General features: G+C 42.8%; 1 protein-coding gene across 2 annotated transcripts in view; it reads left to right on the top strand.

The window, feature by feature from the left end:
- Positions 1-17,264, top strand: part of cwo (transcription factor cwo) — a 93,087-nt gene extending 75,823 nt beyond the window's left edge. Inside the window, exons 1-5 of one of the 2 annotated variants that reach the window (XM_089240986.1) lie at positions 3,331-3,618; positions 5,498-5,599; positions 12,255-12,342; positions 12,464-12,646; positions 15,490-17,264. In XM_089240986.1, coding sequence (XP_089097112.1) covers positions 5,504-5,599; positions 12,255-12,342; positions 12,464-12,646; positions 15,490-16,973 — 1,851 coding nt within the window. In that variant the 5' untranslated portion in view covers positions 3,331-3,618; positions 5,498-5,503 and the 3' untranslated portion in view covers positions 16,974-17,264. Of the gene's footprint in view, positions 1-3,330; positions 3,619-5,497; positions 5,600-12,254; positions 12,343-12,463; positions 12,647-15,489 lie in introns of those variants that run through there. The other variant, XM_089240985.1, reaches the window with a different exon arrangement.
- The last annotated feature ends 307 nt before the right edge of the window (positions 17,265-17,571 follow it).

Raw genomic sequence — 17,571 nt, 5'->3', positions numbered from 1 at the left:
ATTCCGTTATGATATCTTTTCACACACACACGCGATTCCGTTTTGTTGTTTATCGCTTGGATTTTGGACTGACGTTTGTTCTTATATATTTTTTTTTTCCTCTGGTACGAGCACGTGTTTGTGCGTACGCGTATGTGTTTATTGTTCCCGGCATTTGGCAACACTTTTTATTACCGGTTTGTTAAAATGTCACATTGTATAATACGAAGGTTATTGCATAACAACGAGCTTCTGATTTGGCAACCGCCTTGCGATTTGGCAATAACTTTTTTAATTGATCACCACTACAGTATAACTGCTCCTTCTATATTAAGCGACTGCGTCAAAATGCGGGCTTGTCCCGGATGACAGTATCTAGTTGCTGCCAAAGGCGTACGGGGGAAAGGAAGGGGCCACAGGAGGACCTAAGCCCCTCAGGCCGACCAAAAATTACATGGAAAAATAAATATTTCGGTAAAAAATTAATGTATCGAAAGAAAATACTTTTATACTTTATTTTAACCAGTTGGATCCTGAAAACCACCAGGGAATTCGGAGCCAGCCGCCATAGCTACATTCAGCACCCCCCCCCCCCAACGGTGGGGCTAAAAGAGCTCCAGGCCTAGAGTGCCCCGTTGTAGGCCACCAGGAGCGAGGTATAGAGTCTGTCACTTTTGAAGAAGTGAGGGGACATGCATACAGACACTGTACAGAGCAGAAAATTGTTTTTCATCCAAACCGCTCAAAATGTCAGTGTCCAGCCCAGTTAAAATGATCTCGCAGCAGTACCCATTTAACGCATGGTCCTACCAGGGAAGAAGGGGTGGCCCAGGGCCCACAGAAAATGAGATATAGTTAAATTTTTCGAGTTTAAGCATGTAAATTGGTAGGCAAACGCTTCTATAGTCAGTTAGGAGCCTCAGAAAAACCACTTTGCATGGGTCTCATTATGATCTTAAGACGTCCCTGCTGGTTGCTTCGAGAAGAGCCTAGACTCGGGACATTCGGAGTAAAATTTTGCATATTTGGCGCATAACACCACTCCTTAACAATTTCTCAAGAACTAGGGAGTGGGGGGTCTCAGCGATTCATATTTGCCCAGGATCTCGAACTTGTAAGGAACGAGTCTTGGACAAATTCGTACAGTATCTAGTTGCGGCCATGCTTAGCCCCTCCTCCCTGTCCATATTCACATATAGAATCGGGATGTTTTGTAGGCCTCCAATATTGATTTTAATTTCTCTTGAAACAGTATCAAGTCTATCTCCGGGGCATCTACCAGCATCCTTCCTCCATGTGCACTATGCATTGATCAGTTAGTTCAGTTAGTCAATTTACGAAGCTTCGTTGAAATAATTACTAAGACTTTTCGAAATTGTAAGAAATAGACCTATTTAATATAATAATTCGAGGAACATTGATTGCTGGGTAGGCTGATAATGAATGTAATATAAATAAATTAATTGCATACCACTGAGAGATGAATACGTTTAGGAATTAAGTTCATTTGTGGGGGGCCCCCAAGGTTACTCAAAAAAATATAAAAAATACCCGGCCACATTCGAAGTTGGTTGAATCAACTAGCGCGTGCCATATTTTAACTTATTAAAATCGTAAGCCTGACCTTGAGGTATGGGTATCTAACGGACGAGATAGGCCTTGACATGCTAGACTTGTCATGTATGACACTTTAGCCAGGCCTCGGTACTAAAAAAAAATGGCGCTATTTTTTGTAATAAAGGTAATGGAGCCGCAGTAGTATCCCCCCCCTTTTTTTCCCTACCTCTAATAACTGTGGGAATTGCGACGCGCGACGCATACTGATTATAATTATGACTTCAAAACAGTCCTCGCTTGATAACGAATGACCTACCACTGAGCCCGAGCCTTTTATTCAGATCTTGCTTATGTCACGAGGCTCGAACAGCGCGTGACAATAACCACGTGTTTCTTTCTAGTTACGTCAATTGGAATCCGTCTCAATGCTATTACCATTCCGCGTAAAGTGAAAGTGGCCGTCTAGTGCAAATACGACACCTGTGCTCATTACCATCCCCTGATTACGGATGAATTTTTGAATTTAAAAATGGTAGGTACTACCTTCAAACGTATTGAACGAGTGTCCGTTTTGGCCTTGAACTTTTTTTTTTAAAGGTCTTACGACAGGTATCTTCAACCGCGAGCATCGGATTATTGCTCCCAATACCGTGCTTTGGAAGTCTTGATGAACAGTCCTTCAACTAAATTAAAATAAAAACTGAAGTTGTGCAATGCGACCTGTGTATTTGAGCATACACCAGAGTTTCAACATGGGTGCTCTTTTACTGATGTTGGGCATAAAGGGTGGTCGTGAATGGAAAAAGTCTGAAAACCTTAAGGGCTCAAGTTATTCTGATCAAAGTCGTATCATAGGTCAATCGGGGCTTGGGACTGGAAGCCTTACAATAACGAGATAGGATTTTTGAGAGTAAGTATGTAAATTAGTCGGCTGGTACCACCAGAGCATCAATTACTCGGGGAAGCTCGGGTAATGATGTTGTTCAGACAGCCCATTGTGTATGATATACGGCTTGGTTTAGTCCAGTCTCCTAAACGTACCTAGATCCGTTATTAAATACTTCGTCAGCACATCAGCCGGGCAAGCATGAGTTTTTGTACTATCTGTGCGATGTTAAAAGAACATTCAAGAATATAATTCGCTGCCCTTCTCATAGCCCTCACATCCGCAAACAGTACCCCCCCCCCCCCCACCAGGCATTTTCTCTTTGACGAACACCTCAGGCAGGACTTTTCCACGAGCCCTTTTATAGTGAATATATAGTATGAAAAAAATGTTAAAAATCATACTGGAGCCCTGTCTGCCCCAACTTTGTAAGGGTCGTCATGTCTCTCTCTCATCCGGCTCCTGGGGCAGCAAACCTGCCTGCTCCCCTCTAGTTGCAGCCTTGAACCCACCACCACCCCCCCCCCTCTTTCCGCAGATAAGAATTTTCTGAATGCGGCCTATAGATTAGGCCTAGTAGCATATCTCATGCAGTAGTATGTTGTTCTATGCATCCTATACTTTACCCATAGCTTCCATCTCTCCCCCCCCCCCTACGATCTATTACAGTGCCCTCCCGGCGGCGATATCTCCCGCTTGAGAGAATTTTTTCCTCTAATTGTTCTCTTTAATGAACTTTTCCGTGTCTTTAAGCGTAACCCTTTGCATAAAAATCGTTATTAAAAAGTATGTTTAATCAATCTAGTAGAAAAAAATGGCGCCAAAATTTTTCCAACTCGCCAAATTTGGCTGGACCCGAAAACACAAACTTCGGAATTCGTTTTGTTTGTTTATCGGAGAAATGAATAGTCATCAGAAAAATAAGAAAAATAGAAGGCAGACACATTTAGAGACGCGCGTGGATCCTGTTCAAACTTTCCAATTGTTTTTTTTTAAATAAATAATAGCAGCAACAATTGTTGTTGCAGCCCATTGTTTCCATCATAGGGAAAATTGATCCGTGCCAACAGGTTGTGTGTGTGCGCGTGGTTGCTCAGTGCATTAGGATTTATATATATTCGTTGGATTTTTGATTTAATCACTCGGATTTCTTTTCTTCCTTTTTTGGATTATAAATGTGATGTGAGACTTATTTGGTGAGTGATTTTTTAAGCTTCAGTTAAGATATTAATTGATAATTACTTTTGATAAGCTGAACTGATAATTGGGGGGTTGAGAATCCAAGTGGTCAAAGTCACTGGAGAGAGTGCAACTTCACCCAACAAAGCATTCTTCTCTGTCTTGTAAGCAAAAAATCATTTCAAGTGAAACTGATTTTTTTTGTGAGCTTTTTAGAAAAGAACGTTTTATCAAGAAAAATTACATTCCAATGACTTGGGCCACTTTGATTCCTTACCCCTCAATGAAGGTCATACCTGTATCATTAGTATTATCAAACACTAATTATTTCCTTTTGCTCTTGACACGGTAATTCCACCATATTCATTTGCATATTTCACTGTAAATATTGATAACTATTATTTTGTGAATTACATGAATGTTTCACTTGGTTTGGATTGTTTGGTATTTCGCGCCACCGCTCTGTTAAGAACAGTCTTATGCCATTGTTCCTCATAAGGTGGGAGCGTGAAGCCCACTGATCATTCTGAAAATATAGACCATGACATTAGAAAATAAAGTTAAAGAATAATGATAATATCATAATAAAAATAATGAAATCATCATACCGAAGTATAGTTTAGGGACTCGCAGGTCTGCAACTGGGGAGAATGGGGGGAAGGGTTGCAAACAGTACAAGGGACTAAAATGCAGGCCGGACAAATGTGTAGTCGAAGCTCTTTAAAGAGGGCTACTCTTTGAATGAGGTTGCTCTCCTAATAGAGGTGAACGAATTTAACTAGTAAATTCTAAACCACGAAAAAAAAAAGACCGTATAAGTTGGCTTCTTTTTGTATAGGACCCTTTACGGAGGTGTCGGATATCTACTCACGGACTTCATGTAAATTTCGGTGTAGACTACATGGTCTGAGATATTGAAAATGTCAGTGTCTTGAAATTTTTTCGCCCATGGGCCCCATTTCGACCATATTTTCTTTTCATGGCTCGCATCTTACATAACAAGGGCTCTGATATCCATGCGCCAGACTCTTTATACGGATTAATTTAATTTCTGAGTGGAATTTTTGAATAAGGTTGATCTCTAGGCTCCCGGCCTGTCCTGTCTTCTTCCCCGTTGTGTTTAGTTTTACTCAATTCTGAAATAAGTCACACTTATTCCCGTTGTATTTTGAAAGCCTCGTTCCGCCAGTTCTCTATTTTCTTAACAGGCCTCTGTGGCTCACACTGAATAACCTGTCGGAACTACCTTTCACTTGATTTTCATAAGTCCTTTCTCCCCCCCCCCCACAAAATATCTGAAGGCCACTAGGTTTAGAAGCACTCTCCTCTCTGCACTATACAGCGCTACCACGTGGAACTGACTGCAGAAGAATCAGTTCTTCATGGCAGTGGCGGTATCTTCATACTTTCGAGAGATTACAGAGATTTTCTAGATCCCCACTTCCCATCCCTTACTTGAGGTATCAGCCTCTCTAAATTATAATTTTGTATGTTCTACTTTTTTTATGTTATCAACGTGATAGACCCGCTAGGCAACTGGTCCTAGCTGGTCCTGCGCGTTAACAGAGCCTTGCTGACACGTCGTTGTTTTTACGGGCAGGGCCGTATATTTTCCATGAGAATGGAAGCCTCAATTATAATTAGTCCAAGAAGAAGTATACGAGATGCATGTGTATGAAGAATCAAGGGAAAAGTCACATCTCATCTATGATGACCGTAAACCATTCTTGTAGTCTTAGTTACGCAAATTGCGACCGATCCGTGCAGATATCTGACCTGAAAAACCGTTAAAAATTTTGTGATGTTATGAAAATGCCGATTATATATAATGTGAGGATTTTTGTTTTAATTTTTATTATTGTTTTTGAATCAATTATTATTTTTTTGATTCTCTAGGATCCAATGTCTCACCGAATCATCGAGAAACGGCGGAGAGACCGCATGAATAATTGTCTCGCCGATCTCAGCAGGCTGGTTCCAACGAATTACTTGAAAAAGGTACCATACTTATTACACTTATATTTTCAAAGCCTAACTATTACCACTTACATCATTTCCAGTGACTTGGACAGTCAGGGACAAATGCAAAAATACTGTGATGAAAATTGCGGGAAAATTTTGTGAAGGGAAAAAATTGAAACTTGGGAAAACATTTGAAAAAAGTTTATTATTTTTCAATTACACAAACTAAGCAAAAAGTCAATGGAACATTTTGAAACCAATTGACATAAGAAATTGCGGTTTGATCTAAAATACTTATGGCGTTGTTGTTGTGTGTGTGTTTTTAGAAATAATAAAAAAAGTTCAAAATTTCACATAGAGATGGTGCTGTATCATGAGAAACTGGACACCGGATACAATGTAATACAAACAGCGTCTCATCAAAGTTTATCACGATTTGCGTTAGTCGTGAATCTACCATATTTATCTTTAAAATATGAGCACCTCCTCCCCTTTCACCCGTTTAGATGTAGCCCGAACCAGAAAGGGTGGTTTCAACAGCATCATGGGTTCCTCGGAACAGCAGTGCTTCCTAGCTAAATTTCGTTTCCAAAGTCAGGGGGAATCAGAATTATTTTATATCTATGGGCCATGGGTGGAGTCGACTGATCTAATGTATATACGTTGTATAAACTGACATCATCGTGCCCCCCTCAGGACTTCCAAGTCTATCGCCGCCTATGGTGTGGGCACTCCAGTTGAATACCGTTCAATCTTTATGTGTAAGACAGATTTCTCATTCAATTCTGGGGTGCTCGGCACCACGCTGTAAAACATACATGCTTACCCCACTTTTGTAATTGCGTAAGCGCCTGGCCGTGTTCGGTAAGTAGGTAAGTCTGATTTTGTACAAATGAACGAAGTGACAAAAAACAGATTACCGACACTTGCGGTACATTTAAGGGACCTGCGGTGCAGTTCCACAGACACGCGGCACATTTGAAGATCACTCAAGTGAGTCTGGCCCATTTGCAGATCGCTCAAGCGAGGGCAGATCACTTAAGCTGTCCTCGGAACATTTCCGGATCGCTCAAGTGACAGTTCCAGAACACTTAAGCTGCCCGGAGCGCGGTTCTACAAAACTTAAGTTACTCGACGTACCTTGCCAGATAACTTGAGTGACCCGCGGCACAGTTTCAAAGTACTGAAACTGCCCGTGGGGAAGTTCCATATCACTCAAGTGCATTTACAGATCTTTCAATTGACCCGCTGCCGATTTACAGATCACTCAAGTGACCCGCGACGCATTTACAGACCACTTAGGTGGCCCGCGGCACAGTGCTTTGAATTGTGCAGCGGGTGCGCTTCAGCTGCTCACGGTGCAGTTCCACTTCAGTTAGCTCACCCGAAGCACATTTACGGACCACTCAAGTGGCCCACGACACGTTTTCAAACCAACGAGGTGGCCCGCGCTCTCCTCAAGGTTGAGCATCGCTGGAAAGTAATCGCTTTTCCTCGAACACTTCCAGCGCCACTTGCTGAAAACATTTGGCGCCACCCCCTTTTTTGCCAATTCTCACACGCACATTCGTGGCACACTTAACGGTGCCGCTGAAGTCTCTCGAAAAAAAAAGGTCAGCTCCCAACCTAACAAACGAACGCAAAAAAAAAAAAAAAAAATTGTAAATACCCTGTGTCTAATCTGCGAAATATATATTGCTATTGAACCTTTATCTACAAAAGCAAAAAAAGTGCCAAAAAACAAAATGTGGCGTCCAAACCGATTGTGTCCTCAATCTGGAAAGATGGAAAAACGTCATCTGGAAGGAGAGAGAGAGAGAGAGAAAAAGCGGATTTTTCTGGAATATCGTTTTTAATGTGAGGACACAACACGCGGCCACATGTTTCTTCTTTTCTTCCATATTATCTTGTTTGGATTTTAACCTAACCCACATCTTTTTTGGAGATTTCGTGTCTTTTTTTTTTTTCATGTTTCTTAAACGTCCCGTTATCAAGAGTTTAGTGACCTGTCGTGTTTCTCATCCGGGACACCGCTGTGGCAATAATAAACAACCGCTCGTTATTTCTCGAGATCTGTGGTCTTATGCGAGAGGAAATATCGGAATTATAGGCCTATATATGGAACACACGTGTGTGAAGTCATGCTACATGAAAAATACACGTGTCGTAGGGGTTCTTGACCTTTATACGCGACCCGAAATCGAACAAAGCGGTGACCCTTTGCTACCCCGTGGGTCCATTTTGAAATTTAAAAAAAAATTACTGATTCGAAAAAAATTGGTGAATTTTTGAACTTCTGGTGGCGGCGTGAATGGATTTATGGGTGAGCTTGTGCTCACTAGATGGCGGATTTACGGTTTTGCCGCCCGAGCAGGACTACACGAATTGCGCCGTCCTTCCTTCGTTGTAGTCTATAATTTCCTTGGCCACTCATTCCTCGTATTCGCCGCCCTGTGCTGTAACCCGCTTGCTCTCCCCCCCCCCCCGACTGTAAATATGCCTTTGCCTCCAAGTCCTTCCTTTGGTCACTCACATACTTGTGCACTCTTTTGGCCACCCACATGATTGTTCATTCTTTTGGTCACTCAAATGCTTGCGTACTGTTTTGGTCACTCCCATGTTTACACACTCTCTAGGTCATTCGCATGCTCACGCCCTCTCTAGGTCACTCGCACGCTCACACCCTCTCTAGGTTACTCGCATGCTCACACCCCCTGTAGGTCACTCTTTTGGCCATTCACATTCTTGCGCACTGTTTCAGTCACCTACATGCTTTCAAACTGTTTTAGTCACTCACATGCTTGCACACGCTCTGGGTCACTCTCTCTGTCATTCACATGCTTTGCGTCACTGTTTTGGTCATTCGCATGCTGTGCGTCACTGTTTTGGTCATTCGCATGCTGTGCGTCACTGTTTTGGTCATTCGCATGCTCGCATACGCTCTAGGTCAGTGTTTCTCAACCGTCCGGTACTGGGCCGTGACATCATTCATACCGGGCCGCGACTGATCTGCCGTTTCCTTTTCCCCCATTCATATTTCGTTAATCATGTGTTAGACTGGGCCTTCCACTTGCAAAAATAAATGAAACCGGACCGCGGGCTTCCAAAGGTTGAGAACTACTGGTCTAAATTATTTCACTCTTTTTGTCATTCACGTGCTTGTGCACTCCCACATGCCTGCAAACTCTCTAGGTCGCTCACTGACTCAGTCTCTCGCTCTCTGGGCAGAGGTAGATTCATGGTATGAAATTTTGCTGCTCTTCTCCCATTATGCACTAATTTTCATAGCCAGTCTTTCCGAACTTGCCACCCTGGGCTGTAGTAGCCCGTCAAGTCCCCCTACGCTACTGCTTGTGCGACATATCTCAAAGCTTCTGTGAAAAGAAAACTCAAAAACATTAAGAAGGACAGAGTGGGTGAAAAGTCCATGAAAATTAATAAAAATCAATTGAAATAAGAAAGTGTTGTTTTTCTTCTAAAATACTTATGGTGTAGATTTTTTTAGCGAAATATTTTGAAATTTTACTCATAGATAGCGTTGCATCACGATAATTTCGTCAAAATAAATAAAATGCGAAACAAACAATGCCTAATCGAAGTTCATTACGATCAGGGCCGTAATTTAGTTAGGGCAATCGTGGCGCTGCCCCTGAGCACCACAAAAGTTTACATTATTTTGCATAATAATAACCCTTTCAATGTAGGCCTCAAGGAAGTCTCCCCGGGCTCCGAGAAGGCACACTACGGCCCTGATTACGATTTAAGTTAAATAACACTACCACAGTCAGCCTAAATGTGAGCACTCCTTTCACCCATTTAGATGTGACCCGAACCAGAAAGGGTGCTCATATTGGAATGTGGTAATTTTTTGTAACGCAAATCCATGGCCCCCCACAAAGGGGGGGGGAGCTGACAGGGCTCTAGCCATGGGGCCCGGGACAGTCCTCATCATTTTTTGCTTTTACACCCTATAATTTAAAAGTCTGACCTGGGGGCCCCGCTCCATGTGTGTGGGGGGGGGGGAGGACATGCGCAAATCATAATAAGCTTTGATTAGTCACATTCAATGTTATATATCGAGTTTTGCGTGGTACAGCACCATCTGTGAGTAAACTTTTGAATTTATTATTTATCAAAAAAAAAGTTCATTATAATAATTTTGATACAAAAAACACTTTTTTTATGCAATATATATATATATATATATATATATATATATATATATATATATATATATATATATATATATATATATATATATATATATATATATTTTTTTTTAGTATATCATTGACTTTTTTTTCCAAACTATATTTTTTTCAGTAGTTTTGGACAAATAAAATAAGCAAAAAAAATCTTGTATTAGGGTGTAATTCCATATGTTGAATAATGTGAGTTATGCACGTCCTAGGCGTGCCAATTATGGAGGTTATTGTACTGGGAACAATTCAAACCCGGTTACGTCATAGTGACTTGGCAAGCAGTACGGCCCACCTCAGAGTTCCAGTGGCCTGACAAAAATGAGATCGGTTGAAATTTTCTAGAATTTAGCTCTCTTAAGACGGCCCCGCCAAGGACCCAAGTTCCGAGTCGAAACCCATACGTTAAGAGCCCCTGAAGTATCGTTTTTCTTGTCCAAGGTGTATCTGGATCTGTTGGTTACAATATCCTTCGATCAGTATTAGATGGCAGTGGTCCCCTCCTCCACACAGTATTTGGGCTGTCGTTCATACCATACCACGCATCCTGGAGCCAGGTCCCTAGGCTCAGACCTTTGGTAGTTCACTGGCAAGGATTTCTCATGGGTCTCTCTGCAGTCAATTCAAAATGTAGAAAGCCCAAAATAATGTGATTTATCTCGAGCCTAGAGATAGAATCGGGTCACTCCCTCACTTAACGCATGGGACCACCAGAGAGGCCTCAGATGTATTAGGGGCCCAAATGGTAATGAGATCTGGTTGCATGATTTTTGAAAGTAAGAAAGTGAAGTGGTAGGCAGGTGTAAATGCAGCAAGTAGAGCGCTCCCCCCCCCTCTTCCGAGAACATAATTTTGCCATTGCATATATGATGCTGCGTTCTGTTAAGATAGCCCTGACGGGGAGGGTTGATGATGACACGATTCCAGCCCAGAGGCTCGGGATGAATACCATTATTTTTTGGTTTTTTACATTTTGATTTTACTGTAAACCAAGGGCTCTTAACTTTTTGTGTTCCACGGACCTTATTAGCCAATAACACAAAGGTCAGGGACCCACTTCCCACCGCAAATAAGATGAGGAGCACGGACCCCTTCATGGAGTAATATTAAGCACATAATAATGTAAAAGCAGTAAGTGTTAAAATTTTCCCATCCGAGCTCACGAACCAACTGAAACTTTTCCAAGGACCCCAGGTTAAGAACCACTGCTGTAGATAGACCCACGCGTAATCTTAGTCCAAGTCCTTTTGTAGGGAGGGGGGGGGGTCATACATAAACGATGGACAACATTTTAGCAACTGCCGTGATGGTTACAGACGCGTTACGAAGAAATGGAAGGATGAAGCAACATTGAAAATGATAAAATATGCATTGTCCTGTCTCTCGTTGGAGCGTGTTTCTGAAAACATTTACTTTCATTATCTGTGTTTTTTTCCTGCCAACATGAGGTGGAGGGACGTTGTCATGAGTTATATCCAAGAAAAATAAGCCTAAATAATTTTTTTTTCCCTTGATGTTTTTTGGCACGTTTGAAGCGGCTTCACTATTTTCCTCTTTCATTTTATCCGAGATTCAATCTATTTTGCAGTCAAAGGTTCTTACTAGGTGTCCACGAACTCTTTGAGGTTCTTGGAAATATTTCTGGAGGTCCGTGAGCTCTGATGAAAAAACGCGACAAAAACATCATTTTTATATCATATAGGCTACTGAATATTAAATTGAAAAGGGTCCATTACTTTGATTGTCCAGTAAAAGCCAGTCTAAGTCAGGTCAGTCAAGTTCGGTTTATAGAATTTGAATATCTCAGACCACTACGGTTTAAATTTGGGAAGGAACGGCGTTAAATGCGGATTAAAAGTTTTTCCGCATTGAACGTTTTTTTTCCCCAAATTTCCTCGGTTTTTAGAATTTGAATATCTCTGTGAATACTGCACTTATAAACATGGAATTTTTACTTGTTTGCATCAGGAAAGACGGCAACAATTTTCTAACTGGAAGTTAGAACACAGGGGGAACCGTCTAAAAATGTAGATTTTTTTTATTTTGTTACACACTGTACTTTAACTCTCCACACAAACTGGTACAGGGCAATTTTTGAACGCCTGTTGAGCAGTGTTTAAACTGCAATCATACCTCTACGACCGAGGGTCGATGAGATAAAGGCCTTGCTAGCACTTACAGGACACCCTGTATACATACACACGCTTACATATTTCCGGCATAACTCGATCGGGGTAGTAAATTACCCATGGCGATAGACCGGAGCTGTGCTCGGTTTGAACGGATGAATGAATGGTCTGGGTTCGAACTGCTAAAACGTGGTCTTTCGGAAATGACCATTAAAAATTGTGTAAACATGTCTCTCTCTAAACATTTCTCTATCTTAGCCATGCCATAAATACTGTTGCCATTTGTGAAATTTTTTAAAAATTTACAATAAAATTATTTTATTCAATTTTTTTATTTAAAACATGATTTATTTATTTTCGCAGGGTCGTGGAAGGATAGAGAAAACCGAGATAATAGAAATGGCGATAAAACATTTGAAGCATCTTCAAGCCCATCCCTGTAAAGACATGGGTAAGTGCAGACGTCTTCTTCTCTCTTGCGGTGTTCGTATTTGAATTTTAAAATACGTTAATTAATTAATGTCTCATGTGTGTCTCGGTATGTCTCACGCTTTTAATATTTTCTTGTACAGCTACGTGTGAAGTGGCCAGAGTGACTGAGCAGGACCACAAACGCCAGTACAGCTTGGGATTCCACGAATGTCTGTCGGAGACTGTCCGGTTCCTCGTAGAGATTGAAGGACTATACGCTGGTGACGGCCTGTGCGTTCGTCTCGTCAGCCACCTTCAGAAACATTACGATAAAGTCGCTGGAGGTAATGATCGTTATTAAACATTAATGTATGCTCAATATGTGTGCGCCAGCTGGAATGCGTGTCATAAAATATGAAAATACAGTGCGTTCAATTTAAAATTGTACTCAGCAGAGAAATATCACGAAGTAAGTATTGATGTGTATATGCTACGGTAAATGTGATAAATCATTTATTATGCATACTTGCCAATCGTCTTGGTAAGGTTGATAAATGTATCACTTTTATCGGCGAATATGTATAATACCCAAGTGTCGATGGTAAATTTGATAACAAATGAGTCTAGTATGTGTGATGGATATAGTTGGACCCCAATATAATGATCACAAGTTTTTCCGTCATACCCGGTATAATGATAACCAATTTTTCGATCGTGCCCCGATATAATGAAGCAATATATGCAGGGCATTAACTGCGATTTTTGCCGCCGCTCTAACTTTAAAATTATATAACGATGTTCTTTAGTTCCCACCTAAAACTGCCGCCGCCCCCTAAATTTTGCTGCCCGGGACATCTTTAGCATAAACCACCCTCGTTCCCCCGAATCAGACCTCATTGGCACTTGACTCGGGATTTATTTCCGTTTCGCCCTGCCAAGTATCTTACTGGGCAGGACTACAGCGTCTGAATTACGAAAGTTCCTTAGGATGGGTCACGGATGTATTCATAGCATTAGCATGTTCACCAACGACGCGACACTTGGGTATTATGCATAATCGCTGGTGAAAGTGATTAATTTATTAAATTTATCAAACTTACCAAAGTTCTTGGTAAGCATGCATAATAACCGGTTATTTTGTGTAATAACCGCATTTATCACATTTACCGTAACATATACATGTGGAAAATTCCATGCTTTGGCTACAATGAGTGCTAGAAATGATAACCTCGCATTTGTGTATGCATTTGCCCATGCGTTTCACCACGCTATTCGTGACCTGATGAAGTATTCTGATGTTGATATTCTCTCGGCAGCATTGGTGTCATCTTAAGCTTTCCTAGGTGTGAGGATTGCTTTTGTACGCAGTTCCGCTGAACTGAAACATCCCACTGAACAGGGGGCGTTGGATGTTTTTGAGACCGGTGGATGCTCGGCATGAGGTTCATGTATGAGATTTTGATTTCTGAATAAATTATGTGACTGTTCGGTGCTATGCTACAAAATACTGTGGATGCTCGAGCACTCGCTGCGCCCTTGGTTCCAACGCCACTGCCCATTAAGGTAGTCCGGACTGATAAGTTCTGGAGATCTCGCTGGTCACGGTTCTTTGCAATGGAGAGAGATTCTGTCGTCAAATAATTTTGCAGCATTACCCCAATTTTCTCTAACGAGTTTAAGTTAGCCACCGATAGACGGTGACTCCATTTTCATCCCATCTCATTAACGGCAGTAAATTGCAATATAGCGATATGGCCAGAGTGGTTGTTCGGTGAAGTAGTAGTAGTAGCAGTACCCCAATGCAACGTACACATACGTTACATATCATTCTGCCTTACTGTTTCCCACCAGTTATGTTCATCCTCTTTAAGTACGGCTATCAACTTTGAAGTCGAGATTTACCCACTGAAGCAGTTCATAGGCCACATCGAAGGATATGAGCTGCATCTCAATAGGACTGCATCTAAAATTATGTCAAGAAATAGCGAGGGGGGGGGGGATCGAAAATTCGATGCCTTGCCGTGTCACAACAGATACCTGTTTTCGTAAGTTGATTAGTTAAGGAGGCGATTCAACAAAGAGATGAGGCTTTTTAGAGCTTAATGAATGCTACGTTATTTTGATCACAGTCTACCACTAAGGTGGAAATATGTTTGATCTGTAAGAAACACATGATCCAAAGTAGGGACAGGCTTAGGTGTTTTACGACCCGGTGCGGAAAATGCTTTACGGCCATTTAAACTGATTTTTCCTGATCCTCCAGTGTCCTCGGCACCCTAGCGCTCGCCAGGTTTGCATTGTCCGAGAGAATGGCTAACAAACTATGTACCACCTTCTATATTTATGGGGGGAAAAAATAGCCACTTGACAGTAAATTTCGTCCTATCGCCCAACGAGAAAAATTACAAGTGTGCCAACGGGCACTTGAAGGTATAAAACCCCCAATATAATCATGCCGCCCCCCCCCCCGCAATAGAGTCGGTCTGACAGGGCACCAGACTTGGGAACGGAACGATTCTTATTAATTTTGTTTCTTCACCTTTGCGCTTTGTGTTCCAGCACTCGAACTTGTACTCTCAAAGTGGAGCGGGGCCTGTTTCCTCGTAGCATGGGCAAATAATGTATGTGCTTAGGACCCACGAATTTTCAGGGCCAAAACATTTGTTGTCTTTTGCATTATAGCAGGGGTCCACTCCTCTGCCTCAAAGAACACACTATATAAGGGGTTCCTAACAATTCATATTTGCTTAGAATTTAAGGCCCGAGCTTAAGGCTCCGGCTCGAAGAGTTCTGTCAAAACCCTAGACTTCTGGGTTCCTTGTCTTGGAAGCTATTTCTTCGTTAAAAAGTCAAAATGAAAGTGAATGTAATCAAAGTATTTTTATTTCATTTACGGCCGTAAAAACTCAGCAGCCTGGTGCTCCTGCAACCTCCACACCTGTTCAAGTCCGGCCCTGATCCAGAGCCATTAATATGACTGTGTATAGTCATCGGTTCCCATTAAAAAAAATAAAAAGTCTATTCTAAACAATTCTAAATTGAACTCACTATATTTTTCTGGAGGCACGTATCTGAACTTTGATCAAATTATAACAGGCCTACTGATGGTGAATGTGCGTTAAAAGAAAATGTAAAAATTTTGATTGTTTTACACATGTGTGTATAATTTTTGTCTCATTTTCTTCAGGCATGTGTTACACCCAAGCACTCGGCATGATGTCGCAAGCTGAAGACTCGAAACATCTGCCCATGGACATAGATAGCCTCAGCCACCCACCGCCTTTGGAGAGTTACGCCGACACAGCGTCGGGGTCCACCGCCCCGTCAGACGTGTCTCTGCTTAACCAAGCCGGTGAAAGCAACCACAGGCCGCCACAACAACCTCTGGAAATGTACTCGCCCAATGACGTCCTAAAACACGAGCACCACGACGCCAACTCGAATTCCACCGTGGCCAGCATCAACGAGCACTCTGACTTTGGCGGCGCTGCTCCTACCAACAACGCGACGACGCCGGTGAGCACTACCAACATCAGTAGTCCAGCTAAAGTGACAAGTCAGCTCAGAGAGATGCTACAGAACCCAGGCTTGCCGACAAAAGACAATATGCGCCATCACCAACCCTCAACCATCAGCAGTTCCGTCACGGGACCACCTCCACCGAATTTCCACGGTGTTATCAGTGGCATGCCGGCACCGGTTCATAACAGCAACAACCAGCAGATACAACAACAGCAGCAGCAGCAGACGATGCAATTGTGTCCACATCAAAACCATAATCAACCCCAGATGTCGCCGTTACAACAGACTGCTTCTTCAGCATCCAAGAGCGAACAAGAAGTGTACAAATTCAAGAACAATATCAAGCACAGGTTCAACGCCGACCTGAGACATCACACCGCATCCCCGACGGACAGCCACAATTCCGATCACGTGTCTTTGCCGGACGAGGACAGGACTTCGGACGCTCCCCGAAACCCCACGATAGCAAGTTCCAACGCCCCCAGCACCACGAACGGCCACCACCACGCAGAAGACGGGCTTTCCTCCAACGTCCAGCCGGCGATCCACCCAAGGGCCTTCACAGAATACCATCCTCCTCCGACCCATTCCGAACTTTCCGTCAAGATACCGGACCGGAACGTCGAAGACGCTGGCAATTCCCACTGGGACAGCCACGTCGAGACCGGCAGTAGTTGCGGATCGAATCCCAGCACCCCTCCTGCCGCAAGGTCAAACGGCAGCAGTTCCGGGTACAGCACCAGTGGAGAAATGCCACCGGTGTCGAAGTTCCGGCCACCTGGACATCATTCGCCGGCGACGTCACCTTACTCGCGGTCCCCCGACCATGTAAGTAACAGATCTCCAAGTCCACCACCCGGGAACCCCGTCTCTGGGGTGCCGATATTCGCCCTGCATCCCAAGGGGACGTTCTACATTCCTCTGACCATGGACGCCAACTTCTTGGCTCCTTACCTGCTCGGGACGGACGAGCTGTCCCCGGTGCTGCATCCGGTCAGCATATGCGTCAATTTCAGCTTCTGCCATTCTGTCAAAGTCGAGAAAATGGCTGGCTCTCATCCTTCTCCTTGCCATTACCGCTCACACACGTACCTGATGGACAGATACAATGACAGGTACGTCTACGGGGACACCAGACCCAGACTGTGAGGGCAATTAATTGTCCGGAGAATGTTCCTGAGCGCACGCACACACACCCACACACAGAAACATACACGCGAGAGTGTCCTGGCATTTCCCTTACAATGGAGGCATCTGTGAAGCCATTTTCTTTCTTTTTGTGTCATGTAATATATACACACACACACACGAAACACAATGTCGGACATGAGAGAGTTGTTGTTGTTGTATGAATTTGAGAAATTTATAATCCTGATGAATTCAGAACCAGTGTAAAAAGAAATGTTTTATTAATAAAAGTGTGATGTGCCAAGTACTTCATTTAATGTGTTGTCGTTTTTAAATTAAATATGGGATGTTTCAGAAAGAGGACTTCGAAATGACACGAATTGGAAACAGCAATAGATAGAAAAGTGGAAGAAAAGTGGTTTGAAAAGGGTAGGCCTACGACCGTATTCACCGATATAGTTTAAACCATCGATTCCCAACGTGGGCGCTAACGCCCCCTGATGGGTGATGAAATGTTCCAGGGGGAGCGGTAGAAGCTACGGGTATAGCATAGGATCCTATGGGTTAGATTGCGATGGGAGAAAAGAATTTCTGAAGAAGGGGGCGATATATATAGGGC

This window comes from Pholcus phalangioides, unplaced genomic scaffold, assembly GCF_987345545.1.
Source record: "Pholcus phalangioides strain wild (caught in Gottingen) unplaced genomic scaffold, Ppha-v1.0 ptg000013l_1, whole genome shotgun sequence".
In the NCBI taxonomy this organism is placed as follows: Eukaryota; Metazoa; Arthropoda; class Arachnida; order Araneae; family Pholcidae; genus Pholcus; species Pholcus phalangioides.
Note: the sequence above shows the minus strand (reverse complement) of the source record. Positions and strands in the feature narration are given on the sequence as shown.